Genomic DNA, 15801 nt, shown 5'->3' with positions numbered 1-15801 from the left:
CAACAGATCTCACTTGCAGAAACCATTTATAAAGAGCCATGTGGTAGTTATGCAAGAAATCTTACGTTAACATAAATAATAGCTGATTCAACCTTTTTAAAAATGCAAAGCGCGTCAAAGTCTTACCAGCTCGATCCTGCTCAACACCAAAGAATCCGGTTTTAATGAATCCCTGGGGCAAACCAGAAGCAATCTTTTGACGACTCGGTGTTATACAAAAATTCTATAGAATTACTAGTGAAATTGTGATTGAAACGGCTTATCTTCTTATACGAGTTCGAGAAGTGTTATTCCTTACACTGTGAGCTGCACGTAGTCATAGTTGTGGAACTGACACGTAACGTACATGTAAATATTTTCTGATGTTCGAACGCGCGCCTGTGTAACGGAGCTAGACTCCTCCCCAGCTCAGCTTTGCTTTATAACGTAGACCTCTGACCCAGAAGGTGGAGGCAGGCAAGGAATCGACCTTTAAAGGAATTTCGATAGGAAATATTCAGGGCGCAACCTTAACTGACGCCTATTTGATATACGGGGTTTCATGTGGAAAATTAGGTGCTATTTATTGAGGCGTTTTCTCATCTCAGAAGGTTGCATGGCAGACATTAAAGAGACATTTAGAACGTTCTTAGGGCGTTAATGATTTGGAATGCATGTGAAACTGCATTTTTTGCAGGTAACAGTTACAGGTGTTTATCAGAAAAAGAAAGAAAAAAAAAAAGGTTTATCAGATGCTTTTGTTGAGATGTAGCCCTAAATGTGCAGGCTATATTTGGCGTTTAACATGAACTACCTTTAAAGATTAAACACGATGTGATTTGTAAAATAACAATAAAGTAATACATAGCACTATTTGTGTTTCCTTTGTTTCGTCCGACAACGTTCCGGAGTCCTGACTCAAAGCGCTCCAGCGAACTACTGTTGTTATGGTTACCAGCTAGCCTATGCGATTTTATTCGCTAGCGGTAGCAGAAAACGTGCGTTCTGGCTTGTGTAATTAACTTTTGTGGTTAATTTTAATGCGCACTCCTGCTGGAGGGACCTTTCATATTTCAATGTTCTTGTAATTATATTTGGAAGGTAAAAATTACAATGTAAATCATATATTTAGGAAGATCTTGAGTGGTAGACCTATTGATCTGAAGCCTGGAGACAAATGACGAAGATTGTTGGCTATTTACAGGCCTCTCTGAGATTCCACAAATTCCACAGATAGTGTTTTTGCACAATACCCAGGAGCTCAAACAAAAATAAAGGGAGTAGGCTACTTGAAACTCATCTTTGGGAGTATGGTTGCTTGCATTGCACTACGCATCAGTCTCCTTTTGACTAAAGAGTATAGGCCTAGTATCACAATATTTTACGGTACTTAGGCTATGTGTTTTTTAAACCACTGTACTTGTTTCGTATGCACACTGCTGCTAGAGAAAAAAAAAGTAAAAAAAGGACCAGTGTGTTCATTTTCTTACATGTGCAAAAACCAGTCCGTTGTTATACGGTGATGCTCGTGGTGGCGCCATTCAGCTAGAGCAGGTCTGTGACAGAATATTGGCAGAAAGGAATGAATGTACTACACATTTTCGACACTGAGGTGCAGCAAAACACCCTGTCCCTGTAGAATGTCTTCCCTTTTTAACGACTGTACAGCCTTGTGGGTAAGGTTCAACTTGGCTACAAGCAGAAATGCGTGCTTTAAAGCAGCACTATAACTTTTTCTGTTCAAAATTTGCAAAATGTATATAATGAGCGAGTACATAATGAATTCATCTTCCAAACCGCGTTTTTGTCTTATTCCGAATCACTACGGTACACTTATAATAAGTACTTATATTTGGACTATTGTAGCCTGGTCGGGTCGTCACCGCTGCGGAGTAACACATACCTGAGTGAATCGCCATAGACATAAACTTAGAGAAGTAGCTCCGGTTTTAGGATTTCTTCCGCGGGATGTGTGCAGTTCTGTTTATTAACCGCTAGAGCGCCAAAAGTTACATAGTGCTGCTTTAAAAAAAGCCTTTTTAGTAACTATGCAGCTCCAGCCAAACAGTGCAGTGAACTGAAAAGGAATAAATATCCAAAAGGAAAAAATAACCAAAGAGTAATTAATACAACATTTTAAAGATTTTAAACCCCTTTAATTGATTATTTACATAGCATATTTTTGTTGTATTGCAGTAATATTGTGTTTCGCTGGCTGAAGTGGCGATCGTCTTCGACTTGTATCGACACCCAGTAGAAACACTTTAAAAAGTAATTTTCTGAAGTTGTAAATAAAACAACGATTATATAGATAAATTATTTCAGTGTTACTGAACTTCAAATTTAATTCAGTGTGTTACTTATGCCGAGTTCACACTGCACGATTTTCAAAGACGTCGCATCACTGTTGGTTTCACACTGCACGACTCTCTGGGGTAGCATTCAGTTGTTGCTGTGTTCACACTGCACGATGCATGACTTTACAATAGGAAGAATCGCCGACAGCTCTGTCTGGTGCAGGGTTGCCAGGTTTTCGCTACAAAACCCACCCAATTACTACTCAAAACTAGCCTGAAAATATTCCAATTGCTTTCGAGGGGGTCCCCCAGTAAAAATATCACGTTATTGGGGTTGCTTCAACCTGCTGACAAAAAACAACCGGCGGCAATCGCGGATTTGGCAACACTGGTCCTTTCATATCGCAAACTACGTTTCATATAACTCCTCCCCGAACTTCCCGCTGCCCTGTATCTTGGTCTCTCATTGGCTGTAGGTCATCGCCGGTGTGTTTTTCAGTCAGAACTAATTTCACACAGTGTGATTGTGAATCGGCGACAGCTCCAGATATTTAGCATGCCAAATATTTCACGGGCGTCGGCGACCTGTCGGCGATTCCCTCAGATCACGTGTTTGATAATTCACACTGCGTGATTGTCACTCGCGTGAACGAGCACCGATTTGCCTCTGATTTCGGGCATTTGTCGGCGATTTCACAAAACCTGTCGGTGAGTGAAAAATCGGGCTAAAATCGTGCAGTGTGAACTCGGCATTAGCCTACGTTCTTTGCAACTGTGAAATTTGCTAGCAATTTCTTAATTACAACTGTACACCCTATTTGATTATCGTTTTTACACCCAATTTTATCTATAAACTTTTTTATGAAATACACATTTGAAAGCTCCGGTAATAGAACAAGTTCCAGACTTCCGTTATAATTTGTTTCCAGAATGCAGGAGGTCATGCAGCGTCTCGCTCCAGAAATAGGCCGTGACGTCAGAGTGTGAAACAAGCAGGTGTGCCCTTGGCAGATGCTGGGTCATTGCTATAGCAGTCTTTTGTACGTGTCTTTGATAATGTGTCACAGGTGAGACTGCTGGAAATTACTTTCCTTCTCATCCCAATGTCAAGGTCCACCGGAGTGAGATGGAGAGCAAAATGACAGCAAATCTATTGGCATTTACAATTTACAAAACTGCTCAGCTATTGCAAAGGGGAAAAACACTGCATACAAAAAACAACTACATGATTACTATTCAGATTTCAATAGACACTGATGGTTAAAAAAAAGGAATATAAAGTAGACATCATACAATGATCTGCATTTATTATGATATGTGACAAAACATGTTAAACTCTATTCAAGTCACGCTCTGTCCTGAAGACTAATGTAATGCTTCAGTTTAAGGGAAAGCAGCAGAGGGACTCGGATACGGTGCAGTGACCAGAAGTAAAAGGGACTTATGTAACCCAGGATGCAGAGCAGACACATCAGTGCTCCATGGACAAATTCCCTAAAGACCTTCAGTTTTCCACGCTACTGAGCAGACGGCGATGAATCGTCATTTACATACAAGCCAACAAATATTGTACACCCCTGGTCTTTTCCCAGTGAAAACAATCTGTTTTGCCACTAAAGGACCCATAAATATCTATTTAAAAAAAAACACCCCCACTCCTCACCCACTTCATCCTATTTAACATTAAGAACATTCTTTCCTGTACACACTAAAAATGTCAAAAATTAATCAAACATATTTAAAGGAAATGTCAGAATTGTACAAAACCCGTAATGCTATGGCTGAATTCAAACATCACGGAATAATAATAATAATAATAATAATGGATAAATAAACGACAACTACAATTAAAGTAATAAATAAAATAGGAGTAGTAATAAAATGTAAATTAGAAATTATTAAATATAAATGTAAATATACATTTATTAAAATGATGTATTACTATTATTAACAATTATAAACAAAAGTATTACAATTATTCATCAAGTATTAATAAATAATTACGAAACTATTAAATTTAAATATACATGTATAAATAATGAATAAAATATGTAATAAAGCATAAAAATGACTATTAAGAAATTATTAAATATATATTTAAATATACATTTAAACAAAATAATAATAATAAACTATTATTAATAGTTACTATAAATAAAACATTATAAAAATTAATTTACATACACATTATTATTATTATTATTATTATGTGGTTAACATGCTTGGTTTTTAGGGCTCTAGATGGTGTAACACTCAAATCCTCACAGTATTCTTAGAGTCCCTTCTGGGAAATTGCTGCCTGCATCCTTGCAAAACGTCTGAATTATTGAACAAATCCACAAGACCTTAAAGCGACATGAGACATTCAGAGGCCCTTAGGCAGCAAAGAAGCCAAAGTACAGAAGGAATATTTCACTGAGCTCTGAAACCAGCATACGTCAATCCCACCACCACTATGACAAGAAGAAACCTTGGCAGCAGATGTGTAAGATCCCTCTCATTCTGAAATCCACAAAGCAACAAAAAATCCATACGGATGACGATTTGGTAATCACACAGGACGTTTTTTAATGGACTGCTTCGATATCACAAGTGCTGGTGAACAGTTTTCAGGGTTAATAGAAAATTAGATAAACATTTTTTGTGTGGGTGAGTTTTTCATAATCTGCAGCAAGGATAATTATAGGCCTGTGCAGAAATTTACAGATGTGAGATGGAGGTAGTCAGTTGTGCTCCGTTTGGCAGATGTCAGCAATCTTACATAACCCACCTTACATAAATGCTCAGTATTGTTCCTATTATGAGTCTTGAGACTAACTCATTAGGAGGGCCAGTTGATTAATGCAGCTGCAATGGTGTTTCTACATCCTGCATTAATCAAATTAGAGGTGACATCTTTCCGAACTTTTAAGATCAGCCTGGTCAGACATTACAAAATAGGCTGTTGGAAGCCTTTTAATGTTACTGGTACAGAAGTACTGGAATATTTTGGTTATGAAGATCATGCTGTGCATATTCTCAAACTTTTTGCTTAGAACAAATAGAAATCTATACTAGTTTGTTTATTAAATATGTCTCAAAAAGTAATCTTGACTAGTTTTAGATGCTATGAGTAAATTCAGATATCAAAAGCTGATCTATTTAAAAAAAAAAAAAATTGTAAGCTTATTTATCGTAAGGACTTCTTGAATGTTTAAAACCTACCGCTGGCTTTACATAAATCTGTGGAGCTCTGCTGTTAGGCATATCTCAAAATCTGTGTGTTGACTAGTGGTCCCATTTCAAAACCTTATTGACAAGTTTAATTCAGGTCGTCATGGAGAAGTGCTCATGAACACGATATTGTGGCCTCCAAATGGAAACAGACAGTTTTTGTTTTTTTTGAGGAATTGAATCCACCACCTGTGTTGCAGTGCTGTGACATTTATTAAAGCAAAGAAAGGAAAAACAGTGTAGCTCTGGTGGTTTCTGGGCATTAAATATGCGGACACTGCAGAGAAATATCTGCAACTATATGGCAGATACATCAGTACAGCACACTGCAAATTGGTGAGTTTTCCCCTCCTTCTTCTTGGACTACAAGAATAGTTTAGGATTCTCTCGTTCAGATTGTGAAAGTCTTATGTGATGCTTCTTGCTAGATATTTTAAAACCAATTTAAACACACAGGTTTATTGCTTATATACACACACACTTCCGTTCAAAGGCTGGAGGTTGGTAAGATTTAAAAAAAAAAAAAAAATTATTCAACAAGGATGCATTAAATTGATTAAAAGTGACAGTAAAGACATGTGACAAACTATTTCTATTTAAAATAAATGCTGTTCTTTTGAACTTTCAATTCAAAGAATGAAAAAAGAAAATATTAAGCAGCACAACTTTTCAATACTGACAATAATAAAGGTTTAAGCATAAAATATCAGCATATCAGAATGATTTCTAAAGGATCATGTGACACTGAAGACTGGAGTAATTGCTGCTAAAATTAAATAAGAAAAAGTTTTAAAATACATTAAAATAGAAAAGTTACTTTAAATTGTAGTAATATTAGGCCTACTGCTGGGCGATATACCGGTTCAAACGGTAAACCAGATATGCAAACGATACGAATTTTGTGCTTAAGCAAAGAAAATGGTGCATTCAAGTCCTTGAAGTTCGTATTACGAGTTGGAGCAGGGACGTGCACAGACATTTTGAGGGGCAGGGGCTCAAGTGGAAAAAAGGGCACCTCTCATATTTATTTTAATTTTTTCCTAAACAAAACATTAAATATATTAGGGGTGTGCGATATTGGCAAAAAATATATCTCGATATTTTCGGGGATTTTATCGATAACGATAATTAGACAACATTTAGCTGAGTATGTTATTGTGTATGTTAAGGACTACCGTGGACAGCTGACTCCTAAAGTTTTTGATATTCTGTATATTCTGAGTGGTGATCAGTTCACAGCAGTGATAGAAATTAATCTTTTCCAATAGGTTTAAAAAATATATATATTTTTATTCATTTTTACTTTTATAAAGCCATTTTTTCTAAAAGTGTGCATCATCTTTTCAGTCAAATTCTTAACTTGATTCAGTCAATTAATATAAGTCATTTGGGCTGTTACCAAGCAAATGAAATAGTATTGACAAAATTCATCTTTGCAATGCAGAGAAAACACAGAAGCTGCATTAGAAGTGGCATTTAGATGCATTTACACACCATTTAATGCAGGTAATTAATGGTTTAACCTGCAGTTACAAATGCATTAATACTGTTTTGATATTTTAAACATAAAATGTTGAATACTGATATTTGATTTTTAGTTTTTTTTTTTTAAATGAAAAGATATTGTAAATGTGAAATTAAAACCGCCAGTAGGTGGCAGCAAGTCACCGTTAATAAGCGAGTCATTGTGACTGAACCATTTAAACGGTTGATTAATTCAGGAACAAAACACCTTCATGTTGCTCGGAGATGCAAATTGAAATTATATTTGTTGGCGAAATAGAGCAAAAACAGTCAATTGTGTCTAACATAAGTGTATTAAATTCTTGTTTATTGAACTGCTGTATAAAGTCTTCTGTGTGATACTGATTAACTATATGAAATTATATAAATATATACATTTCTGCCCCCATATCTTGAATTTTGTGATCATTCTAAATGCATTTTAATAAACTCAATCATGCAGTGAAAGAACGCGCACTGGTCTAACCTACTAGACTTCCTATTGCCTTAGCTAAACTTGAGCTAACTTACATGGTAGCTCTCATGAGTCATGGATGTTAGCAAGACAAATTAACTATAATTGGCTTTTGTCTTTTGGATAATTGGCTGTAAATTCGAGGCACAGGTAGCTTAGTCTTTTGTTCATCACCACTCACCTCCACACCAAGATAAACACAACTGGAAAGGGAGAGAGGGCTTCACTTCTGTGGCTCTCTGCCTGTCTGTGACTGTAATGTGCCGATCAATGTGTGCTACACTGCTGTGCGGAGACGCGGAGGGGAGCATCGGAACTCGACAGAGTCTCAACATTTCCCGACCCGACCTGATATTTAGATTTTTTTATTTGAGAGGGAAAGCTGTGCACAAACAGAAACACACACGCACATGTATATACATTCATTTAATAAAAATAAAAAAAAACATGAGGGAGAACTGTGTCTTCAGAAAAGTTTATATAGCATTTTCTTTTCATCTTACCTCCAAGGAAATGCTATAATGCAGTTGTTCCATAAACGCCACCTGCTGTCAGTGAGTGAATTTGCGTCTCATTCAGCACATTTTTATTTTGTTCAGATGTTTTATGTAGCATAATATCACAAAGCTAAGGTCAGACAATTCTGTTTTTGCTTTAAATTCTGAAATAATACAATCTAATTTACAAACAGAAAACTGTTAATGCTATCCACCTTTTTCTTCTCGCAAAAATGGGCACGCACGGCCATTTGTAAATTCTATGGTTCTAGCTTCCGGTCTAATTTGCGTTCCAACTATTTTCAGCTGTACAAAACGCTTCGTTTTGCTGCTTTATATTGAAAATAGGTGTGTCTTACCATATTATTTTAATGTATTAACTTAATTATGAACACGCTGGTTTGTAGTGCACACAGTTTTACCGTTTACTGCACGTTGTTATTCTTCTCCTTATTTCGCTATAGCGGCTAACGAACCGGAAGTCTTGCCCATAGGCTTGCTTCCGCGTTGAAGAAAAAGGTAGATATGTAGCATGTTTGTTTGGATCAAACAAACATGATTAAAATGCAGTGGTTCTGCAACTGTTTCATGCATTCGAATTCATATAAAGGCACAGTCAGGGAAAAAAACGTGATAAACCGTAAAACCGCCAGAATCCTAAAAAAAACAGTGATACAGATTTTTAGGTTAAACCGCCCAGCACTAACTGATATTTTAATTGTAATATGATTACTGATGTGACAATATTACTGATTTTAGATCAAATAAATGTAGCCTTGCGGAGCATGAGACTTCGGTCAAAAAACATTTACACTTTGAATGGCAGTGTATGTTTATTCGGTGTATGAGTATGCATCTGGTCCTTTGTAGTATTATATGGTAGTCTTGTGGTTTCTGCAACCACTGTGACAACCTGGATTTCATAGTTTTGTGGACAAATAAAAAATTAAAAATAACCTCTTTTCACACTATAAACAGAACTCACATTGTGCACCATTACCTTTTTCTGTTTAATAATTGGATCTTTCAACAGAGGAATTATTCCCCAATTATGGGGAACATTCACATCAACCACAATCACTATTTTACACTAGTGTTGAAACAAATGATCAAGCCCTAAAAATTATTCAAAAATAAAAAGCACGATAAAAGCCCAAACGCTATATTCCAAGTTACCTGAAAACTTTTGTAGCATATCATATAGGACAGGGGTGCCCAACCCTGCTCCTGGCGATCGACTGTCCTGCAAATTGCAGGACAGTCGCTCGCCAGGAGCAGGGTTGGGCACCCCTGATATAGGGTTTATAGACTACTTTGAGGCTTTTTGGTAATATCTGGATCCCAAACGCATTATTGTATGTTTTCACTGTAAGAAAAGAGCAGTGTGAACATACTACTTAACATCTCCTTTTGTGTTCCACAGAAGAAAGTCAATCATACAGGTTTAGAACAACATGAGGGTGAGTACATGACAATTTTCACTTCCAGAAAGTCAAAGCAATTGATATTGCAATCAACTGCTTTAACATAAACCAGCCTGCATCATAAAATGCAGAGGAAAAGAAACCTGAATTCTATATTCAAACCCTACAGCTCATCCCTTACCTGGTGACTAACCTTTATTTTAACCAAAACCATTTAAAATTCTAATCTGCCCTCATACCAACATATACTCGATGCAGTCCATGAATCACAGCATCTCCGCTCACAGATCTGATGTGGCCTTGTCAAACTCGTTTATGTACTGCATGTCAAGAAGACAGAAGATGGGAGTGTAGTGTAAGAGGAAGAGGCTTCGAGGCTCTTATTGTGTAAGGCAGGGGTAGACAGAGAGTCCCGCCACCAGCCCGACAGACCGCACTGAACCGGTTTCCATGACAACAGAATTCTAATGACTACACCCCTGGCTTTTGCTTTGAGGGAGAATGATGCTACTGGATCTCAGCATTTCCACACTTTGTCACACCTTTTCTTTTTCAAAATAAATGTCATAGACTCTCATCATGGCTGTTTGTATCTCACGGTGCTCCCGACATCCAGCAGCACAAGCCCTCTGAAATTTAGCCAGATGGTCTAAGTCATTATCTTTTGGTCCTGTCCTCCCCCATCCAACCTGCTCATGCTCTCCCTCTGTGATCTACCCATGTGACCATAGCCAGCTGTTCATTGGCTGGCACCACGAAGGCATCTGTCCAATCGGTGCAGTTCACTCATATAAACATAAGCAAAGCAGCATTCTTATGATTCAGAACGGTGTCTTTCTTTCAGTGAGGAGTCAATGTGAAATACTACACTAGGTTCTACTACTTTGTTTGTCTTCATTCTCATACCCACTAGAAGAGGGGATCTTTTACTTTTAAGGGGACTATTCTGGCTGTAGGAGCATCTGCTGTTGCCTGCGTTACTTTGATCTCGCCCCGTTGACACTGTGACCAGCTAACAGTGTTTATGGTTCAATCCTTTTCTATATACACATGCAGTTTCAGCACTGACACACTGGACATGGCTTTGACATGTAAGTACAGAAAGCCTTTCAGTGACCGTATTTAATCTTAACTGACTCTACTCACACCTGAGAATCACAGGAGTAGTTGACGAACTGAATGATTGGGTGATGTTTTGTTATTGCCATCACTGCATGATCATAGCAGATTAGAATGGAGTTGGTTGGCAGACCTATTTAAAATAATTTTTCTTTTAAAGTACTGTAGTCAATTCATGTTTTTGTAACACATCAGGACAAAGATATAGCTTTTCTATACAAACCCCTAAAATTATATCTGCTTTGTGTGTGTGTGTTTTGGAATACAAACACAATTTCTGATTATTACTCATATTTAAGGACTCCCTGCTTTTTAGTGAAGGGGCTCCATTTATAGCTTATGTCTTCAATAGTCTTTTGCTTTGTTTGTCACTGGGAGGGTGTGAATTATTGCTCATTGCTTTATAATATTATAGGCTCCATTATCATTTTATTTATACTGGTGACTAATAGTAAAATATGTTATATGTAAATATTTTTACCATTTAGAGGACTCATCTGTTTGTCTGGACAGGCTGTATAATGAAACTAATCTGACGCATGGTGAAAAAAGTCAGAATAATTAATTGTCATATATAATAACATATTTTTATATATGACAATCAATATTGGGCCGAGATACAACTATTTTAAAATCTGGATTCTGAGGGTGCAAAAAATTAATAAATCAAAATATTGAGAAAATTGCCTTTAAAGTTGTCCAAATGAAGTTCTTAGCAATGCACATTACTAATCAAAAATTAAGTTTTTATATATTTACAGTAGGAAATTTACAAAATATCTTCATGGAACATGATCTTTACTTAATGTCCTAATGATTTTTGGCATAAAAGAAAAATCAATAATTTTGACCCATACAATGTATTTTTGGCTATTGCTACAAATATACCCCAGCAATTTAAGACTGGTTTTGTGGTCCAGGGTCACATATTAGAAATAATTCTTCTACACTGCATATTCAGTATATTAAAACTTGAATGTTCTTAGACACTTTTTATTCTACTTGGTCTTGTTTTATTATGTGCCTAAGGATATTTCCCTCCTGTAACCCTTTTTTCAGATACTGATTCGAGTCATGAAAATGTATTTCCATAGTGCCATCCAAATGCTTAAGTACACACTTAAGTGTCAATTACATTAAAAAGAACACATTGTCTCTTACACTACAAAGAATAAAACTCACTTTTCATTTTAAAAGGCAAAATGGTGAAAGTTAAAACCTTGAATGAATTTTTTGACCACCATGAATTTACATATTGATGAAGAAAAACTAAACCCAAATAGAAATCGTTACGATTTACACAGACAGAAACAGATGCTGTAACATGATGGAAAAATTTCGTACAGTACAATAAGACAAAACACATGGCAACCGAGCAATTAACCATAACCAATGTGTCCTCTATACAGACATTAGCTGGCCCAATCTCTTCAATGCACTATGTCAGCATGTTTGTCTCCAGGCTCTGACTGTGTCACAGCACTGTTGGAGATTAGACTGACAGGGCCTTAATCCCATAGAGCTCCTCAGTTCCCCCTGCCAGACCCCAGCACTGTGCCAGGCCCGTACCCAACGGTCACACGAACGCATGCAAGGTCTGAGATAAAGAAAAACTCCATTAAGCCACACAGATAAAGTATTACATACGAGAAGACTCAGACTGAATAAACTGCAGTGTAGCCAACAGCAAATGATGTTAAATCACAAAACACTCTTCAACAGAGTGAATTAGAATGACAGCTGGTGAAGCCTCCAGGCATTCAAGCCAATGAAAATCAAGTTATGAATAAAGCAAAAAGATGTGTTGATTCAATTATTTGAAGGGCTATGTCTCTACCTCTTTAGGCAGAGAAAAAACAGAAAAGGTATGCCACCCAAAGTGTCACATTGCAGTTTAACACAGTGGACAGTGCCAGGCCTCACAGGTTCTTGCTGAAGTCAGAGATGTTGAGCCAGGATGACCCCAAATCACGCCCAATGCTGTAAGTACATCCTCTTATAGTCTAGAAACCACATTCAGACCTCATAAAGCAATTCACTGCTGGTTATGAATGTCCTGTCAGACATCAGTTTCTTGTTTAGTTCATAATTAAGTTTCCTTAAGTGTATACTCTGCTATATGCATCTTAGGTGGCCATTAACTAATGGACCAGCCACCATATTCCAAAACTGTTTTTTTTTTTGCATTCCATTGTGATCCTTTTAATGGTGTTTTTCCCTCAAAACACCAGTGCTTCATGCTGCTTTTCATTTTTTGCTTTTTAAAAACGCTGTGCCGCATTAAAAAAAAAAACCATTTAAAGTCAGCATTAAACGGAAGCTGCAATGGTCTTAGAATAGAAATAAAACCAAAATCGAGATTATCACATCACAAATGCTGCAATTTAATGAAAAGTATGCGCTGTGTGTTTCAGAGTGAAGTGCGGCATTGTGTTCTCTTACACATGAGCAGCTCATGATCTGCAGGTGTTTGCAGCATCTCGGTTCATAGTAAATGCAGGGATGAAGTTTGTGTGGAGCAGCACCTGCTCTGAGTTTGGGTCATTTTAATGTGCATTAGGAAATACTTCCCATACTTGTAATGAGAAGCACTTAACAAGAGAGAAGCTTTAAGGGCTCCATGCAGTTTTCTGTGAAAATAGAAGTTTGATGGTTTAAAATGTGAAAATAATGATATTATGACAAGCATAAATATTACTGTAGTTTTATAGTTGTAATGTAAAAAAAATTAATATTTTTCTTAACTACTCACAATAATAAAAAAATTACAATAATATTGTTACTGTTATTTTTCATTTTTTAATAATAATAATAATAATAATAATACACTTACTATTATTCTCACAATTATCAGAATTAAGAGTCCAAATTAGATAAAGTCACAAATGTATTACTATTATTATTTAATAGCCATATTGATAAATGCACTAAATTGTGCAGCTCTAACATTTCTCCCCCAAATTTTGCAGCCCTATGTATAGAGTGAAACGTATGGAAGGCCTTTGTCTAAATAAATAAATGACTAAGTGTGACTTCTTTCCTCACAATTCTGAGTTTTTCACACAATTCTAAGAATAAAAGTCAGAACTGGGAGATATAAACTCGCAATTGTAAGAAAAAAGTCAAGAATGTGAGAAGTCACAATTAGCTTTTCTATTATTTTTATTCTATGGCAGGAAAAAAAATTAAGATGTAAAGTGAACTCAATTCAGAGAAAAAGAAAATAGAATTCTGAGTTTCTCACAATTCAGATTTTTTTTCCCCCTCAGAATTGCAAGAAAAAGTCTGAATTGTGAGATATAAACTTGGAATGGAAGAGAAGTCATGAGTATACATTTTTCAAAATTATGTGCATGGATAAATCATTAACAAACACTGCAATATTCCATAAAATACAAACGGGCACTTTTGATCTCATGGTGACTTTAAAATTGTCTCAAAACCTTGCTTTCTTTTTTCATTCTGCTGCTTCTTATGTTTTTAAAAGGAGTGCGTTCTTCATGATGGAATAAGCCACTGGTTTGTTGCTGGTTTAAGGTAATGTGTCTGATTTCAATTTCTAAAGAGAACTCCGTGAGAAGCTCCAGCCAGAGGTGATCGAGCTGATTAAACAGCAGAGATTGAACCACCTGTGTGAGGGCACATGCTTTAGGAAGATCAGTGCTCATCGCAGACAAGGTCAGTTACTCATTCAAAATCAGAATACAATTACATGTGCACTGGTAAACTTATTTATGCATCACGGATGCAGTTCCAATTTCAGAAAAGCCATTTGTTGGATCTGATCACAGTTGCATAGACGTAATGTTTAGCTACCACTATCAAAAACATCACATCGAATTCATTGATATTGGCTATACATAAGTTGAAGGAAGACTGTATTTGAACTCTTCCTATGGCTTAATGTCTATTCATATTATGCACATTTTCAATAATCTACTCAAATATAGGGCATCACAAGCTTATAGGTTCCCCTGAGTACCTTATCCTAATGTTTGGTCTGTTTGATACTGCATTATATTAAAGCACAACTTAAGGATATCAATATATTAAAAAGATAATCTCATTCTGTATTTGGGACACACGACATCAGCCTATATATACAAATGCTGCATTGTATCTCTCTTGCTCGCTCTCTCTCAAAAAAAGAGAAATCTATATTATTATTGTGACCTCTTTATCATGTTTATTTCAAAACCTATTGATATGAAATATTCATTAAGTATTCAGCATGAAAGGGCAGCCAGTTAGTCACAAGCACAGACTTAATGAGGCTTTTAATCAAAAGTGATTTTCCCAGGTCACTGCTGCTTTAATTAAAATCTGATTTTTATTTAAAGTGCTGTTGACCTGCTAGTGGGGGGAAAAAAAACAAAAAAAACTATAAAACCTAATTGAAATGAATCATTATGAGGACAGTAAAAAGCAAGATGCAAGAAAACAGCCAGTATATAAAATGCATATTCTTATCTGCTTCCATCTCTCTTCATCTCCTCTAGACAAGTTCTGGTATTGCCGTCTATCACCAAACCACAAAGTGTTACACTATGGAGATATAGAGGAGTTCTCACAAGGACAAATATCACACGACTCTCTCCAAGAGAAAGGTGAGCAACACACTTTTTGATTATAACTGACAAAGTAAATGAAAATTACTGTTTTGTTTTTTTTATCTATAATGGCTTGTCTTATTAATCATATTGATTGTTGATGCCATATACTGAGCCACCAGCTTGGACAAGGCTAGCGCTAAACATGCTTATTTTAGATGCTCATAGTAAAGTAGAACATGATTTCTACTGTTATAACTTTGCTAACGCTACATAACATTTTTTTTCTACTTCTAGTGACAGTAGCAGATATCAAAGCAGTGGTCACGGGTAAAGACTGCCCACACATGAGGGAGAAAGGAGCACTTAAGAATAAGGTAAGAATTCATTACTGCAACTAAACTCACCAGACAGGACAGGACAAGGTGTAGTGCAGTGATCACCAAACTTTTTAGGCCCAAGATCCCTGACCTCGGCCTTTATGAAAGACAAGATCTACCTATTGAAGAATTGATAGAAAAAGACATCCCAGATTGTACTTCAAATTTGAGTGAGGCCTTTTACTTAGTATTTTAATTAGTGATACACCGATCATAGCTGATTCAGAATTCAGATGTTCTTTTCTTTCTTTCTTTTTCTTTTTTTTACTAGCAAATTGGATTCTAATACTGATACTGATTTTTAAGCAAATTTATTCATTGGCTATTTGCTTTATAACAAACAAACTGGTTTTAAACAAAAATA

General features: G+C 36.3%; 2 protein-coding genes across 4 annotated transcripts in view; one reads left to right on the top strand and one right to left on the bottom strand.

The window, feature by feature from the left end:
- Positions 1 to 1520, bottom strand: part of LOC107699456 (FXYD domain-containing ion transport regulator 6-like) — a 7902-nt gene extending 6382 nt beyond the window's left edge. The window contains exons 1-2 of the mRNA XM_016500710.1: positions 1470 to 1520; positions 127 to 223 (exon numbers count right to left, since the gene is read on the bottom strand). Of these exons, the coding sequence (XP_016356196.1) occupies positions 127 to 223; positions 1470 to 1520 (148 nt within the window). The remainder of the gene's footprint in view (positions 1 to 126; positions 224 to 1469) is intronic.
- A 7694-nt stretch (positions 1521 to 9214) lies between these two features.
- The window catches only part of LOC107699525 (engulfment and cell motility protein 1-like), a 16855-nt gene continuing 10268 nt past the window's right edge, over positions 9215 to 15801 (top strand). Inside the window, exons 1-6 of one of the 3 annotated variants that reach the window (XM_016500813.1) lie at positions 9215 to 9291; positions 9391 to 9424; positions 12353 to 12489; positions 14073 to 14185; positions 15007 to 15114; positions 15355 to 15434. In XM_016500813.1, the coding sequence (XP_016356299.1) occupies positions 9419 to 9424; positions 12353 to 12489; positions 14073 to 14185; positions 15007 to 15114; positions 15355 to 15434 (444 nt within the window). In that variant the 5' untranslated portion in view covers positions 9215 to 9291; positions 9391 to 9418. Of the gene's footprint in view, positions 9292 to 9387; positions 9425 to 10206; positions 10480 to 12352; positions 12490 to 14072; positions 14186 to 15006; positions 15115 to 15354; positions 15435 to 15801 lie in introns of those variants that run through there. The other 2 variants (XM_016500812.1, XM_016500814.1) reach the window with 2 other exon arrangements.

Source organism: Sinocyclocheilus anshuiensis, unplaced genomic scaffold, assembly GCF_001515605.1.
Source record: "Sinocyclocheilus anshuiensis isolate Anshui unplaced genomic scaffold, SAMN03320099.WGS_v1.1 scaffold670, whole genome shotgun sequence".
Taxonomy (NCBI): domain Eukaryota; kingdom Metazoa; phylum Chordata; class Actinopteri; order Cypriniformes; family Cyprinidae; genus Sinocyclocheilus; species Sinocyclocheilus anshuiensis.
This window is presented reverse-complemented; position numbering and strand designations above follow the sequence as displayed.